General features: G+C 40.7%; 1 protein-coding gene across 1 annotated transcript in view; it reads right to left on the bottom strand.

Moving 5' to 3' along the window:
• cyth2 (cytohesin 2) overlaps positions 1 to 11,470 on the bottom strand; it is a 68,162-nt gene extending 56,692 nt beyond the window's left edge. Inside the window, exon 1 of the mRNA XM_028821756.2 lies at positions 11,306 to 11,470. Within this exon, the coding sequence (XP_028677589.1) occupies positions 11,306 to 11,324 (19 nt within the window). The 5' untranslated portion in view covers positions 11,325 to 11,470. The remainder of the gene's footprint in view (positions 1 to 11,305) is intronic.
• Positions 11,471 to 17,275: the final 5,805 nt, after the last annotated feature.

The raw sequence follows: 17,275 nt of genomic DNA, 5'->3' as shown, positions 1-17,275 counted from the left end.
CTGTGTGCTGCTGATTGGCTCAGCGACGCAGTGCTGCATTAACCAGGAAGTCTCATCTCATCTCACTCATTCAATATTAACGTGCTCTTTATAATGCATTCAGGGGATCATCACTTTCATCGTCATCATTTTTACTGCGCAGCATATTCATCACGTCATATATAGCTACGTGTACTTCACTATACAGTAAGTGTAAACTTATCTACCGATTTCATATTGCTTAGCAGTTGTCCCTGTTATTAATAGAGTAAAGGGTGGGTTGTAAACAATACAGGGAGGGTTTAAAAACGTCCAAATAAACGTGAAATAATTAAATAAATATGGTGTCCCTACTTCGCGGAAATTCAGTTATCGCGGTCAGCCTTGGAACCTATCTCCCGCGATAAGTGAGGGATTACTGTATACATGTTATTTTAAGAATGTAAAAAACAAAAAGCAAACCATTGTTGTGAGATTCAGAAATTTAAAAGGAGACTGGCTATGTGCCTCACATCTTCACCAACTTCCCTGTTCATCTTTCTCTCTCTACTCTGTAAACATCGAGACAATAATGGGGAAAGAAAAAAAAAAATACACACACACACATGCTTATGATCACATATATTCTTTACTATAGGAAAAATACTGCCTGCTCCAGTTGAATTGATAAAACATACAAGACCTTTAGTGAGAGAGAACTCATACAGAAGGGAATGAAGTGACAACAGCCATTATAGGCATACATCCAGTGCCTGATGAGGAGAAAGTCAATACAAGGTATCGGTGCATACTGCCCCACTTCAAGCCCTAACCCACTTATCCAGGGCTAGGTTGCAGTCTAACTTGAGTCTTTCCAAGCAAGCATCAAACCCAAGGCTGAAATAATCCCTAGATGAGGTGTCAGTCCATCGCAGGGCAAGCACACACAGTTATATTGTAAGGGTCAATTAATCAATGATTATTTTAAAGTTTTAGTTTAAACAGGATGAAATTTAGTAAGTACAGATGTTTTGACATACACATAGTGGGCTGACATTACTTCCCCCACATGCATCATGTCCTACACAGAGTCTGCATGAGTTTACAGATTGCCTGAAATAAGGATCAATGAATTTACTCCCTCAAAAACATTAGGCTCAGTTTTTTTATTACATATCAGCAGCAAGATAAACCCTAAATGTAAGAAAAAATTGCAATTTCTTTAGAGTGCTTCAATCTGCTCTACACTCACTCATACACTGCCTTTTTTAGAGGGTTTTTTATTTGGATCAGGCATGCGCAAGACACAACACAGCAAAAGTGGCTTGGCTCTTTAAAAAGACTCTAAGGCTTTTATTAAAAGTATAATGCAGTGTAATCCAGTTCAGTTCACATTTATTGTTATGTATACAAAATACAATGAAACTCACAGGCGCTGTTTTCACTACACTACCTTGCATCTCACTTTGTATGTTTGTAAAAATAACACAGAATGTAATGGGACAGAGATTGGGGCATTGCGTTGTCATAACTCCACAACTACTGGAAGCACACAAACAAACAAACAAACAAACAAAGTAACATATCCTTACCTGAAGAATACACGATCAAGAATCTGTGATAAAATAATTATTTCTTTTTGTAGTTATGCCTCAAACACGGAAAGGAACATTTTCTTAAATATAATCCTTTGCCATGTCAAAGTGCACATTTTGGTAAATTTTAAGAATTTTTCTATTACGTATGAATGTGGGGTTTCATACAGCTCCATTGGAGGATGCAAGAACAAAGAAAGTACTTTTAAAATTTATAAACAACAATTAAATTTAGAACAGAATTTTATGTGGCAAATTAATATGTACCATGATTGTGAAGAAAACCCTGACTTAAAAAAAAAATACCAAACTTATCCTTTAACTTTATGTGCATGTATATGTGCAATATCCGGAGAAATGTTAGGCTGCAATACTCATTGCAATTCAAAGAGGGGTACATAGGCTTCCTTTCCTAGCACTGATTAAGCCGGAACAGAACTTTAAAAAAACACACACACACACAAACAAACTAACATATTATATATATATATATATATATATATATATATATATATATATATACACACACACACAAACGTTTATTTCATAATATCTCCGTTAAACTTTACATTAGCAATACCCAAGTTCCTGACAGCTAAACAAATCTAAAACACATGCACAGTCTATGATAAAGTCCATAAGCAATATCAGTTTCACCTATCCCAAAATGAAACATTTTTACCCTCAGACAAATTTATTTTACTGTCATCTTAGTGAAAACCTGTAGTTACCAAGACAATAAAGTTATACAATGACCTGGGGAAATAAGACTATTGATTTACCGTGTGCAAACGTTAAAGACGCATACAGCGCCACCCCGCTGCCTGCGCTTGGGAAAGCAGATCATAACCTGGTTCTGCTTCAGCCTCACTACAAACCAAGAGTGAGGGTCCTACCTACAACCACACACTCATTCAGAAAGTGGTCCCCTGAGGCAGAGAAGGCTCAGAGAGAATGCTTTGGAACTACAGACTGGGATATCCTGCAGGGATCACATAGTGAGAACATTGAGGAAGTTGTTGACTGCACTACTGACTACATCAACTTCTGTATGGACATTGTAGTTCCAGTAAGAACTGTACGCTGCTATGCTAACAACAAGCCATGGATTACAAGTGACATCAAGGGCCTTTTGAACCAGAAGAAAAGGGCTTTTAAAAGCGGTGATCAGCATGAGCTCAAGCGCATGCAGAAGGAACTCCGAGTCCAGCTCAGGGTGGCGAAGGAGCAGTACAGGAGAAAGCTGGAGCAGAAGTTGCAGAATAACAGCATGAAGGAAATGTGGGATGGGATGAAGATCATCACTGGCTGCAGCTCGAAGCGGGGTGCCACCATCGAGAGAGACGTGAAGAGAGCAAACCAAATGAACAACTTCTGTAACAGGTTTGACCACCCTAACCCACTCTCACTCTCACCTCGGAGTACTGCACCCTCCACACATCCTTCTGCTGATACCAGCATAGGAAAGACATCCCCACCCACAATTACAACAGCGCAGGTGAGCAGAGAGCTGAGGAGACTTCATACCAGCAAAGCAGCGGGTCCAGATGGAGTATTGCCACGACTGCTGAAGGTCTGTTCATCGGAGCTGGGGGGTCCTCTACAGCGCATCTTCAACCTGAGCCTGAAACAGGGGAGAGTCCCGAGGCTTTGGAAAACATCTTGCATCACCCCAGTCCCAAAGGTATCACGTCCTAGTGAGCTGAATGACTTCCGGCCTGTTGCTCTGACATCACATGTGATGAAGACCATGGAGAGGCTGCTGCTTCACCACCTTAGGCCACAGGTTCAACACACCCTCTGCAGTTTGCATATCAGGAGAAGGTGGGAGCGGAGGATGCCATCATCTACATGCTACATCAATCCCTCTCCCACTTGGACAGAGGCAGTGGTGCTGTAAGAATTATGTTTCTGGACTTCTCTAGCGCCTTCAACACAATCCAACCTCTGCTCCTTAGGGACAAGCTGACAGAGATGGGAGTTGATTCATACCTGGTGGCATGGATCGTGGACTATCTTAAAGACAGACCTCAGTATGTGCGTCTTGGGAACTGCACGTCTGACATTGTGGTCAGCAACACAGGAGCGCCACAGGAGACTGTACTTTCTCCGGTCCTGTTCAGCCTATATACATCGGACTTCCAATACAACTCGGAGTCCTGCCACGTGCAAAAGTTTGCTGATGACACTGCTATCCTGGGCTGCATCAGGAGTGGGCAGGAGGAGGAGTATGGGACCTAATCAATGACTTTGTTAAATGGTGCGACTCAAACCACCTACGCCTGAACACCAGCAAAACCAAGGAGCTGGTGGTGGATTTTAGAAGGCCCAGACCCCTCATGGACCCTGTGATCATCAAAGGTGACTGTGTGCAGATAGTGCAGACCTATAAATACCTGGGAGTGCAGCTGGATGATAAATTAGACTGGACTGCCAATACTGATGCTCTGTGTAAGAAAGGACAGAGCCGACTATACTTCCTTAGAAGGCTGGCGTCCTTCAACATCTGCAATAAGATGCTGCAGATGTTCTATCAGACGGTTGTGGCGAGCGCCCTCTTCTACGCGGTGGTGTGCTGGGTAGGCAGCATTAAGAAGAAAGACGCCTCACGCCTGGACAAACTGGTGAGGAAGGCAGGCTCTATTGTTGGCATAGAGCTGGACAGTTTAACATCTGTGGCAGAGCGACGGGTGCTCAGCAGGCTCCTATCAATTATGGAGAATCCACTGCATCCACTGAATAGTATCATCTCCAGACAGAGGAGCAGCTTCAGCGACAGACTGCTGTCACTGTCCTGCTCCACTGACAGATTGAGGAGATCGCTCCTCCCCCAAACTATGCGACTCTTCAATTCCACCCGGGTGGGGGGTAAACGTTAACATTTAACATTATACAAAGTACAGCCGTTGAATGTTTAGGATGGCTGTTAAAGGCTGTTAGCAGAAATGGACTGAACTATGTATCAGAAATGAGTTGGAATCTCGCTGTAGATGTACTGAGCAGGGCTTAAAATTCACTTTTGAAATGGGGGGGGGAAGGGTTCTCCCCTTAAATGTAACACAAAGTGAAAGTGTGTGGTTTGGGTGAAAAGTCCTACTGCTTATAAAAAAAAAAAAAATTGACTTTCATATTTTGAACTTCATACTTTAATGTGACAACTTATTCTTTCTGATATTTACAGTAGATAGATAGATAGATAGATAGATAGATAGATAGATAGATAGATAGATAGAGATACTTTATTAATCACAAGGGGAAATTCACATACTCCAGCAGCAGCATACTGATAAAAAACAATATTAAAGAGTGATAAAAATGCAGGTATAACAGACAATAACTTATAATTTTATATAATTTTGTATAATGTTAACGTTTAACGCTGAAGCTGTTCCTCTGTCTGGAGATGACACTGTTTAGTGGATGTAGTGGATTCTCCATGATTGACAGGAGACTGCTGAGCGCCTGTCGTTCTGCCACGGATGTCCAGCTCCGTGTCTACAATACAGCCTGCCTTCCTCACCAATTTGTCCAGGCGTGAGGCATCCCTCTTCTTTATGCTGCCTCCCCAGCACACCACTGCGTAGTAAAGGGCGCTCGCCACAACCGTCTGATAGAACATCTACAGCATCTTACTGCAGATGTTGAAAGATGCCAGCCTTCTAAGGAAATATACTCGGCTGTGTCCTCTCTTGCACAGAGCATCAGTATTGGCAGTCCAGTCCAATTTTCATCCAGCTGCACTCCCAGGTATTTATAGGTCTGCACCCTCTGCACACAGTCACCTCTGATGATCATGGGGTCCATGAGGGGCCTGGTCCTCCTAAAATCCACCACCAGCTCCTTGGTTTTGCTGGTGTTCAGTTGTAGGTGGTTTGAGTCGCACCATTTAACAAAGTCCTTGATTAGGTTCCTATACTCGTCCTCCTGCCCACCCCTGATGCAGCCCATGATAGCAGTGTTGTCAGCCATCTTTTGCACATGGCAGGACTCCGAGTTGTACTGGAAGTCCGATGTATATAGGCTGAACAGGAGCGGAGAAAGCACAGTCCCCTGCGGCGCTCCTGTTGCTGACCACAATGTCAGACGTGCAGTTCCCGAGATGCACATACTGAGGTCTGTCTGTAAGATAGTCCACAATCCATGCCACCATGTATGAATCTACTCCCATCTCTGTCAGTTTGTCCCTAAGGAGCAGAGGTTGGATGGTGTTGAAGGCGCTAGAGAAGTCCAGAAACATAATTCTTACAGCACCACTGACTCTGTCCAAGTGGGATAGGGATCGGTGTAGCATATAGATGATGGCATCCTCTGCTCCAACCTTCTCCTGGTATGCGAACTGCAGAGGGTCGAGGGCGTGGCAGACCTGTGGCCTCAGGTGGTGAAGCAGCAGCTGGTCCATGGTCTTCATCACATGTGACGTCAGAGCGACAGGCCGGAAGTCATTCAGCTCACTAGGACGTGATACCTTTGGGACTGGGGTGATGCAAGATGTTTTCCAAAGCCTCGGGACTCTCCCCTGTTCCAGGCTCAGGTTGAAGATGCGCTGTAGAGGACCCCCCAGCTCTGATGAACAGACCTTCAGCAGTCATGGCAATACTCCATCTGGACCCACTGCTCTGCTGGCACAAAGTCTCCTCAGCTCTCTGCTTACCTGGGCTGCTGTAATTGTGGGTGGGAGGAAACTCTCTCCTATGCTGCTATCAGCAGAAGGATGGGTGGAGAGTGCAGTACTCCAAGGTGAGAGTGGGTTAGGGTGGTCAAACCTGGTAAAGAAGTTGTTCATCTGGTTTGCTCTCTTCACATCTCTCTCTATGGTGGCACCCCGCTTTGAGCTGCAGCCAGTGATGATCTTCATCCCATCCCACACTTCCTTCATGCTGTTATTCTGCAATTTCTGCTCCAGCTTTCTCCTGTACTGCTCATTAGCCGCCCTGAGCTAGACTCGGAGTTCCTTCTGCACACGCTTGAGCTCATGCTGATCACCATCTTTAAAAGCCCTTTTCTTCTGGTTCAAAAGGCCCTTAATGTCACTTGTAATCCTTGGCTGCTTGTTAGCATAGCAGCATACTGTTCTTACTGGAACTACAATGTCCATACAGAAGTTGATGTAGTCAGTAGTGCAGTCAACAACCTCCTCAATGTTCTCACTATGTGATCCCTGCAGGATATCCCAGTCCGTAATTTCAAAGCAGTCTCTCAGAGCCTGCTCTGCCTCAGGGGACCACTTCCTGAATGAGCGTGTGGTTGTAGGTAGGTCAGTAGTTTATAAAATAGGTAATAAAGCAGAGTAGATAAAGTTTTCAACCAGCCATTCAAGTAACTTGTTATATCTTGTTATATCTCTTGTTATTTCTGCCATTTTAACTTTAAATAATTCTTTGCTTCTGCATGTAGAGATTTACATTCATGCTATGGCTTAAAAACATAGACTTATTCAGGAAACATTGCATTGGTACAATGATTAAAAAAATCTAGAGTATAAAATATGCTGAGAAAAATAAGTTTTTTTATTTGTTAATCCATACCCTACTGTTTTTCCTGTTAAATGTCTAATTTTTTACGGCTCTAAGAGAGTTGAGCAATCAAAAAAAGGCTATAAGTATGAAAGTGGTTAAGAAATTTGAGATATTTAGTTAAAATACAATTAACACATTTGTAGTCTAAGCAGCACAGTAGTGCAAACTCACTATCACTGCCGTTTTACTGCTCCAGCATAATAGATTCAAATCCAGCACTTGATTATCTATGTGGAGTTTGAATGTTCTCCTTTTTTCTGTATTAGAGTAAGCGGGTTTAAGAATGATAATAGCTATTAGTAGTTTGCCAGTAAACATGTTTGCTTTGAAATCACCATTAACTGTTGCCAAAACCAAACATTTTGGAAGTCCAGAAGAGAAGGTAAAACAGAATTGTGGCATCATAGAATAAGGAGTCCTACAAGATCCTGATTTTTCTGTTGGATTGTCCTTCTTGTCCGTGTTACAGAGAAACGTTCTACAGACAATTTTCATAATGTTCAAGTTATCTTTAAACATTGTTTGTAATCTGTTTATGTGTGTCACCGATTTTTATTTTTCAGGTACAGGTTTAAAAGCAATCAGCCCACAATAAACATTTTAAAGAGTTGATGATTGCACATTTCTTTAAATTTTTCAACACAGACACTAACTGGTAGTTGTCGGTATGTCAAATAAAAACCTGAATGTGACTTCACTATCCCTTAATTTGTGTCCTAATTTAAGTCCTGTCTGAGTCGTTGGTGGGAGTTGTTAAGGTGGTCTGAACTAAAAGAAATTCCTGTGCAGAGTACCAGGTATGACACTACCCCATTTCAAGCACTGACGTTATACCACCTCCAGGTATAAAACTAATCCCATTGGATGGTCCAAGGTATATAGGGAAGTTTACAACCCTATGTCCTCGACTTCTGACACACACTTGTAAAACGCCACCAAACAGCCAAATGCTGTATTCCACAGCTATATGTTCCAATCAAGAGCAACTGCAACAGGAAGGTGACAACCTATGCATACAACCATAAACCATTAAAAAAATAAATCTATTCCAAAGTAATAAATTTGCCAAAACTATAAAATAGCGATTTAAAAATAGATATAGACTGACTATTATTGCAACAAGTAAGAAAGCATTATAAATTTAGAACTTGTGGGAATTACATTTACAAACCTTGCTGATTCATGAATATTTGGAGCAACAATCATATTGCTTCATTAAATCAATACATTTCTGGTATGTGTGATCAAGTGTTCATTTGGGCCATTTTTAATCTGTAGCATAACACTATACATTAACATCCAAATGAAAATTGTGGCTTTGGAAACTGCTGCACAGGATTCCAGAATGCACTGAACATAAACATTTGTCATGGTGACCTGTTATATCTGGTCAATGCAGATCATTCTTCTTGTATGAAGGATTTGTTTCTGTCTCAGAGAGATGCAGTAGTGGACAGCAATGTTGTTTATATATATAAAAAAAAAAAAAAAGGTTTTTCTCATGGATCTGAGAACAGAAACACAATTACCTGAAACAGTACAAATACAAAAGATTTGTATGCTAGTAGCCTTAAAGCTGCATTTGGTCAGAATGCCCATGACAAGTACAGTACAACACACATTTTAGACAAGCCATGCTTATTAACACAGAAAATTGTATCCAACACTAGACCGCATAATGCAATTTTAATTATGTCTTTGCAACCATTTGGATTTAAAAACTTACTAATGAAATCTCTCCAGCCTAAGCAAAATGCAGAAGGACTTCTCTGAAAATGTGTCTAGGAGGTCTTACACTATAGAAAACCAGCATTCAAAAAAATCAAACACATTGCCCTTGTTTGATTATAGATTTAGTTGTACGTTGCTTATTCAACTAAAAACATTTACATTATAGTGGTTTGATCAAATGTGATAACATGTTTTTATTTTCTTAAACTCTCAAAATGTTGTTAGATATAGCGGGTTGGATAATGACTGACTAATATAAAGCAAAACTTATCACTTACATAATAACAATTTAAACTTGATATGACTGAAAAATTTTATTCGCCAAGCTAGTTGTTTCAAACGGTCAGTCTGAATAACTTCTAGCAATGTATACAACTCTGACAGGCAAAAAAATGCATTATACTTCTCTCCCAAGCTTCAGCCTAACACAGTCACAAAATGACCAGCACACAGGCAGGGTCACATTGATTAGTAAACACTGGTGTGCGTCAAACCGTCTAAAACATTAACCCTTTGCGGTCGTTAGGCCAGAAAACTGGCCTTAGTAAAAAGTGCGCTATAGGTCGTCAGGCCACCGCTGGTGGCCCTGCAAGTTTCTGACCGATTTGCACAGTCGCCTGGTCGAGAAAAGTGGCCTGTGTTATTCCTACGTGCTTGAAAAAAATAACTGCTGTAATTATTGCCGTTTTTTCAATAATTAATTACGACTAATGTAGCGTGACGTTGAACATTAAATACGACTGCAAAGGGTTAATATTGATGTAGCATAAAATAAACTGTGCATTTGTTTTATATTTGCAGAAATGTTTATTAATACACAATTGTGTTGCAAATAATTTTAGAATTATGAGGTGATTTAATTGTAAACAAATTATAAAATGTCTACTTAAATCTTTTTTATGCAGTGCCAGTCTTATCCAACTTTTTTCAGCCACATATTTTTTAAATGTACGATAACTTTACATTTAAAACAATATTTTTAAAAAAATACAATAAACAGAGGCTTCTAACCTGCTGAAATTATTCAAGTAGTCAAGGTACTGATTTCCAACCAAACCAATTTAACTTGCTAAAATGCTAAAATATATACTGTGTGAATTTAATAGTAAAAGATGTTTGGACTATATTATTCAGTAACATAAAACTAAAAAAAAAAAAACCCAAAACATTCATTTATCCAAATTCAGAAGGAAAGTGAAATTGTTGGTATACGCAAATTCACACAACTACTGCACATTAGTTGGTGAGTAAGCTCTACTCATTGAGGCTTTACTGTATAGTTTATAAATGCTGTTTGTTGTACTTCAAGTGCATCAAGGAGGATAGGAACATTATTTTATTAGCTTCAATTAAACAATGTTATACAGCACCTTTCATAACAAGTACCTTCACAATAAATGAACATTTACAAGTCAACACAACAGTAGCAAGACACAATTTCACCACAACTGTATACACGTGCCAAGTATAGGGCTGCCACACACCTTTCAATGGGGTTATGTTAGCAGGCAGGGCTGACACGCAAATCCAGAACTCTGAAACTAACCACTGCACCACACTACCTCCGTATGATTCGATTTTACACTGCCGTTGAAAACACATCTACAGTATACCATTTAACCTACACCACGATGTATAATTTCCTTTAAAATCTTATGAAAACTATTATTGAAGAACATGCATAAACGACTCACTTTGAGTTTATTTCACTTTCCTATCTCTATTAATATATGCTAAGACCTGACATACAGTATTATCATAACTACTGTAATCCGTAATGTCTAACTGATACGTGTCTGAGTTACCGGTGAAAACACACTATGTATCCAAATTGTATTCAAGTCGGCATGACAAATTGATTACTTGTTTTGATTAACATTAGAAGTTTTAGAGAAAACTGTCGCAGATAATAACATAAATATGAGATGTGTCGTTTTGTTTCCTTATATTCCTCGAGTACCGTGCCGGAATAATGTCCGTTCTCATCACTTATTAACAATGATGCGCTCTCACATATCACGACCTGCGTAAATATAAAAGTGGTATGTTCGTCGCGTAATTATCCAAATGAAAATAATACACAGCAAACACTTTATGAAACTGTGCACTTTTGACAATTTAATAAACAATATAGGATTTTACTGCAATAGTTTTAACAACAAAAAAAGACACAGTACCAATAATCAATACCCGGAACGAAAAGGCACACCAATGGTGCCGAAAACCCGAATGCTCTCCTCTAATGAGTCTCACGCTCACTAACATGATCAACGCCAGAGGACTAAATATTTTATTTTTAGTAATAAAAACGAGGCAAAATTTGCATTGATGATTAAGATAATGGCAAGCATCGCTGGAACCATTTCTCATCACCGGTGATCTCTCAGCGTCGCATTCTACACAAATGTTTCACCAAACTGAACAGCCAAATACCTCTTTTGTTTCCTTAAGGATACTGTCACTTAATTGGGTGTAGAGTAATAATAATAGTAAAACAGTACTTACTATAATCTAAATCCTCCATTGCTGTTTCCTATTCGGGAGTCACTGCGGATTCAACAGCCACACAACTTTATTCGCCGTTTGACGGCGGACACGGACAAAACAAAGAGCTGCGGGAATCCGACACCGCCCATCCCTTTGGAAATGGGAGGTGCCGCCATCTTTGTAAAGGGAAGACGCATGCGCGCGTGTGTGCAGTCCCTGCGCTGCCAGTTGAAGCTCAAAGGAAGACATCTTGGTAAAGGGAATTCTTTTGGGATGAACTCATCGGTCGAAGGAACTGTCAAATTGCATCCGGCTAAGGCCAGACAGTGTTACCCAGCTCTGATGCAAAAGTTTCGGCAGTACGTGGCCAAATGAACATTAGCGGTTGAGATGGAAAGTTAAAGGCGTCTGGAACAGGAAGTTTAGGAATTCGTCTTGGAATGTGTGTATTCCGCCATCTTGGCAATACTAGTCGGCTGATGAGGTTTTGTGTTAAAAGCAGAATACTGCGGGATTAGAAATTGACAGCTTTTAAATGCGGGTCATAAATACCATCCATACACATAAGAAGACGTAGAATAAATAAAACTTTAGGTACCAGGGGCACCATATTAACGGCTATCTCTGTGATCTGGTTTACAGATCATATTTAAATTCTAATCTGTATTGTGTTAAGTAACTACCGCGAAATAATAGTAGTGCAATCACAATGTTAAATTTACTGAGACAAAAGTTAGTTCTGTTTTACAAACGTTTATAGTCCACATGCAGAATACAGTAAGATTTGCCACTACAGTTCCCATCAACATAAATTATAGGATGAGGTCAACATTACTCGTAAATGTGTATTTCTCACAGAAACATTCGCTTCCCGGGTCCTCCCTGCGTGGAGTTTGCATGTTCTCCCCGTGTCTGCGTGGGTTTCCTCCGGGTGCTCCAGTTTCCTCCCACAGTCCAAAGACATGCAGGTTAGGTAGATTGGTGATTCTAAATTGGCCCTAGTGTGTGCTTGGTGTGTGGGTGTGTTTGTGTGTGTCCTGCGGTGGGTTGGCACCCTGCCCAGGATTGGTGCCCTGCCTTGTGCCCTGTGTTGGCTGGGATTGGCTCCAGCAGACCCCCGTGACCCTGTGTTCGGATTCAGCAGGTTGGAAAATGGATGGATGGACATTTTAAGAGAGTTTCATCCTACCCTGCAAATTCTGGTTAGGGAAGCATGAAATGCAAAGTAAGAGCCTTACCATTTACTGAACAAGTCTTCAGAATTTTTAAAAGACATTGGCAAAGCTGATCCACCGGAAGGTTTACAGTTAAATACTGAATTACATTCTGGAGTACACCAGTGGAAACCAAAGGAAAATTCATTCAACACATCAGATAGAAAGCAAATCTTAACATAAAAAGGTTAGAGAGTCTGGAACAAAGTACTGAATTATGTAGTGACACCAAAAAAAGTTAACGGCTTTGAAAACTGTATATGGATGAGTTCTTAGCCATTAGCTAACCCATCAAGCTTGATGGCCAGTATGGTCTTTTCTTGTTTGCTGAAGTTTGTATTACTTTGTAAGATGACAGAAAACATAAACAGCATTTTCCAAGTCTGTTACTTTTGTGGCAACATGACTCTTTTGAAAGTATTTATAAATTAAACTGGCCTTTCTGTTTTAATGGTGTATGCTATTACTGACATACGCACATGATGTAGAAGTAAAGTGTTTGAGGGGTTAGAAACTCCTTTTAATAGGTTATTGGCACTTGTGTCTACACTGCTCCTTACTAAGTGTCAGTATTTGGATAAACGTAGGAAAGCAAACTTCACAGAGACAGGTGAATTAAGAAGAATATGGCAAAAGAAAGCTAAGCATTTAATGCTATGGCAAAACACACATATTTTTGAAATCTTTTATTTGTATATTATTATACTAGAATATTTTAATGAATGCAGAATAAGTGAAGAAAAAAGTCTGCGAATCAAACAGCTGGATAAAGTAGCACTAATAGTAGTAGTAATAATGACATACTGATATGTGAAACTGGCTGGAAAAAAAATTGACAACCACAGGTACTCCAGAACTGAACTTGAAAACCACTTGTGTACACTGTACCTCCTGTTTACAGTGCCATCTTTTAGATAACCTGTTTACCAGAAATCTGCCCACGTTTACTTTCACCAAAAGCTTCTGTCGAAATGGTAACCTGTTTACAGTATATAGGATGATTACAGTATGTGTGGTATTTCACCAATGGGTTGCTTTGTCCCTACACAGATTTTGAACCCCTTTTCATTTTTAACCTTTTGTCACCACTTTGGGACCCAGATTTTCTTCATGTTTTTTTTCACGGTCCTTTGATACACTGTATGGCAAATCTGAACTGGCTTATTGTGGTCTGTGTGCCCATGAAGGTCAGGGTTGTTTCTTGCCTTGTATCCCTCTTCTTTTGCATTTGAATACGACTTTCCTACACAGCCTAGGAAACAGAAAATGGATGGCTGCATTTATTTATAGTCAGTTTTTAGAGCTATTGGGTCTTTGCACAAGGCTCTGCAACATATTTTCTGTAAACATTAACAAATAATTGCAACAGCATAAGCTGTAATGGAAGAGTGTTGTACTGTGTTAGCCATTATGGAAGTAATGAGAAGTCAAGCAAAATGACACCTTTTATTGGCTAACTGAACACATTACAATATGCAAGCTTTCGAGGCAATTCGGACCCCTTCTTCAGGCAAGTTGTGCCTGGCCCAACCCCAGCAGCCCATTAGGAAAGCCTCCACAGAGTGTTCAAAGTATTAGCTTCTCATCACCTCATACTGAATTGCGATAAATGTACCCACCCCAGCACCAGACTGTTCAGGCTGCTCAAGTCAGGCAAGCGGCTGTGCAGCCTAATGGCAAAGACTGAGAGGCTCAAGAGGGGCTTTTACCCTCACACCATCAGGATCCTGAACTCTGACATGCCAACAAACATTTGAACCTGAAACTCACTTTAACTTACTGCACTGTCATTTTATACTTTTTACTGTTCACATTTCAGATTTTAACTTAACTGCATTCTAGTTTCAAGTAGTCTAATTTAATGAATTTTATTTATTTTAATTGATTGTATTATCTTTTTCTTAATTTTATGATTTATTCTATTGTGTGTTTGCTTTTGTTTTTTACAATCTTGGAGTAGGCTAGCTTTTTTATTTCACTGCATTATATACCAGTATGACTGAGGGACAAATAAAACTTTTGAATCTCTTTACTCACTCTCTCCGATTGAGTTTGTTTTGTCTGACTGCCAGAGGCCTCTCCCCACTCCAGTATCATGTGCATCCTTGAGCCCAGACGGTTTCATTTCCTGGAATGACTGCATACTATCTTTAATTTCTGCCACAGTACTCTACCACCGCAGCCCAACTACATCACCTACTGAGGAAAGACGTTCCTTTATCCTGAACTCCCACCTGCTCAGAGGCTGGCTGTCTCCTGAAGGTACAGCTCACAGCTCCACCTGTCCAACCTTATTTTGATGTTTCTTGCCCAACCTTTATTATGTATGATGCTTCCGATGTAGCACTAGGAGCTGTGTCCCAGCTGCAGAATGGTACTGAATAACCCATTGCCTTTGCCGCCCAGGCTCTAAATCATGCTGAACTAAAGTACTCTGTGGGTGAACGTGAAGCTCTAGCTTGTGTCTGGGCTTGTTTACATGTTTCTTTATGGGTGGGCATTCATGTTATGCACTCACCATCAGACACTCACAGTTCTACTGTCAACATCAGGTACTAGGCACAAGCCCCTTAGAATTTACCACTGGTTGAAGTTACTGCAACAGTATAATTTCACAGCATAGTTCACCTCTGGCCAAGAACATGTGGTGGCAGATCTGCTATGCTTCCCTCTGCTCTACCACAGACCCAGGACCTGACATCAGCGAACCAGAACTTATTCAAATGCTCCACTCATCACTGCAAGCCATTAGCTCATTACATCAGCTCCAGCGTGCCTCTAAACATGACCCACTGCCAGCTGGTCACGTCAGCCCCCCGAGATCTTGGAGCGAAGCTTCTTCCATACTACAGAATGCAGATTGAGGTATCTTGTTGGAATAATTTTGTGTAGCCCGTGGGACTCTTACAAGTTATTGCTATAGGTTCCTTTGATCAGGCATCCTGACTGTGGCTCATGAAAGGCATTTGGCCATTGTGGGAGTTAAACAGTGCTGCTGGGATTTGGTTTGGTGGCCTGAGATAGACAGTGTCTAAGAAGAGACAAGTGAGCCACAAAAAGAGTTGGGACAGCCAGCCATATGTTGTTTCCTGGCTGCAAAAGAGTGAACTGTTGTGTACCTTTGAGTCCAGAACAGAACTATCTTAATGAGGCAAAGATGGCGGTTTTAAAGGAGAAGACAAGAAGTGAAGTCATTAGGGCTGGAACCGGACGTGATGTTGTTAGAGCCTGAACCGGAAAGTGGTGTCCTCAGAGCCAGGCAGAATTTCCCGTAATTGGTCTGCAGTGGAAAGAGAAAGGGTCAGTACACTCTACCAGCCCCTGGTCTGGCATGGAATCACCCTCATTTAGGCCCTTTAACTGCCTCCCATGCACACATGTATGACAATAGGTATACTGAACAACTTGTTTACAAGTGTACTGCATGTTCTGAGTTGGAAGACTGGTTCCCATTTTACACCCTCTATACAGCCTATGGTGTGGCCATATTGGCCTTGGAAGCAAAGTGGATAATAGTGGGACGTTCACTGGAGCTTTGTACCCCCAACGTTTTCTGATTGTGATATATGATCTGTACTCCATGTGGCTGTCTACAGGATCTGTTACAACAGGTACAGTAACAGAGTTCTTGGATTTTCTGTTTGCATGCTGGGGTCTGCCTTCTGCTATCAACACTGACAACAAGCCCAAGTTCATGTCAGCAGAGGTGTCTTCTTTCATAGCCACCAGGGGTATTCGTCATTCAGACAGCTCTGTATCATCTATCTCCAGGGAAATGAGGGAGTAGGAAGGCTGAACCATTACAAAATGGCATTGGGGCTCAAACTGCACTTCTCTATATTCTTTTCCATTCCAGACTAGTACATCACTCCAGTACATCCAGCTCTCCCGCATGTCTTATGTTAGTCCATTAATCATTTACAGCCCCCAGGCTGTTCACATTTCCTCAGTGCCTCACCGAAAAGATGAAGTCACACTTTGATAAGAAGCATAGGATGAGTATTCCAAAATCAGTGACTATGTGACCACAAAGTTTCTGACCACAAGCCGCAGTGGCATGCAAGTCTCCTTCGCAAAGTGTCCCCACCAGTCAATGCTGAAATTGAAAGCAAATTAGACCTGAACTGCTTTGTCTACGGAAGTCTACTTTGCCCCCTTCAGCTCTGCCAGACCCCCAGCCAGAGCCACCACTTGCATCTTTCCTCGACCTCTTAGAACTCGATCTTGTCCTGACTATGCAAGGGACTTTGTCACTGACTTTTAACTTTTCATAATTAAGAATAATCCCTTTTAGTAAAAACAATAAAAAAACAAAAAAGAACAAACTGTTCTAGTTCTCTTGTTCCTGTTTTGAATTTTAAGATTATTTCTTGTTGGGGAGAAAATTTTTATTAGGGAAGAGGATGATTGTGACATCTGCAGAGCCTTGTGACAGTTTTTTGTCTTTTGTGTGCTTTTTTTCAAAACAGGAATACTGTGTCAATAAAGAGGTGTTGCATGCACACTTACCCATGTACAGTGCTGTCTTCATTTTGTCATATAACATACAACATTTATTTATATGGCACATTTTCATACAAATGATGGAGCTCAAAGTGCTTTACAAGATGAAGAAAGAGAAAAAAGACAAAATATATAAAAAAAATAAAATCAGGCAACGCTAATTAACATAGAGTAAAAGTAAGGTCTGATGGTCAGGGAGGACAGAAAAAACAAAAAAGCTCCAGACAGCTGGAGAAAAAAATAATAAAATCAGCAGGGGTTCAGAGGCCAC

This window comes from Erpetoichthys calabaricus, chromosome 16 (genome assembly GCF_900747795.2).
Source record: "Erpetoichthys calabaricus chromosome 16, fErpCal1.3, whole genome shotgun sequence".
NCBI lineage: Eukaryota > Metazoa > Chordata > Cladistia > Polypteriformes > Polypteridae > Erpetoichthys > Erpetoichthys calabaricus.
The sequence above is the reverse complement of the archived record's forward strand: the minus strand, read 5'-3'. Positions and strand labels throughout refer to the sequence as shown.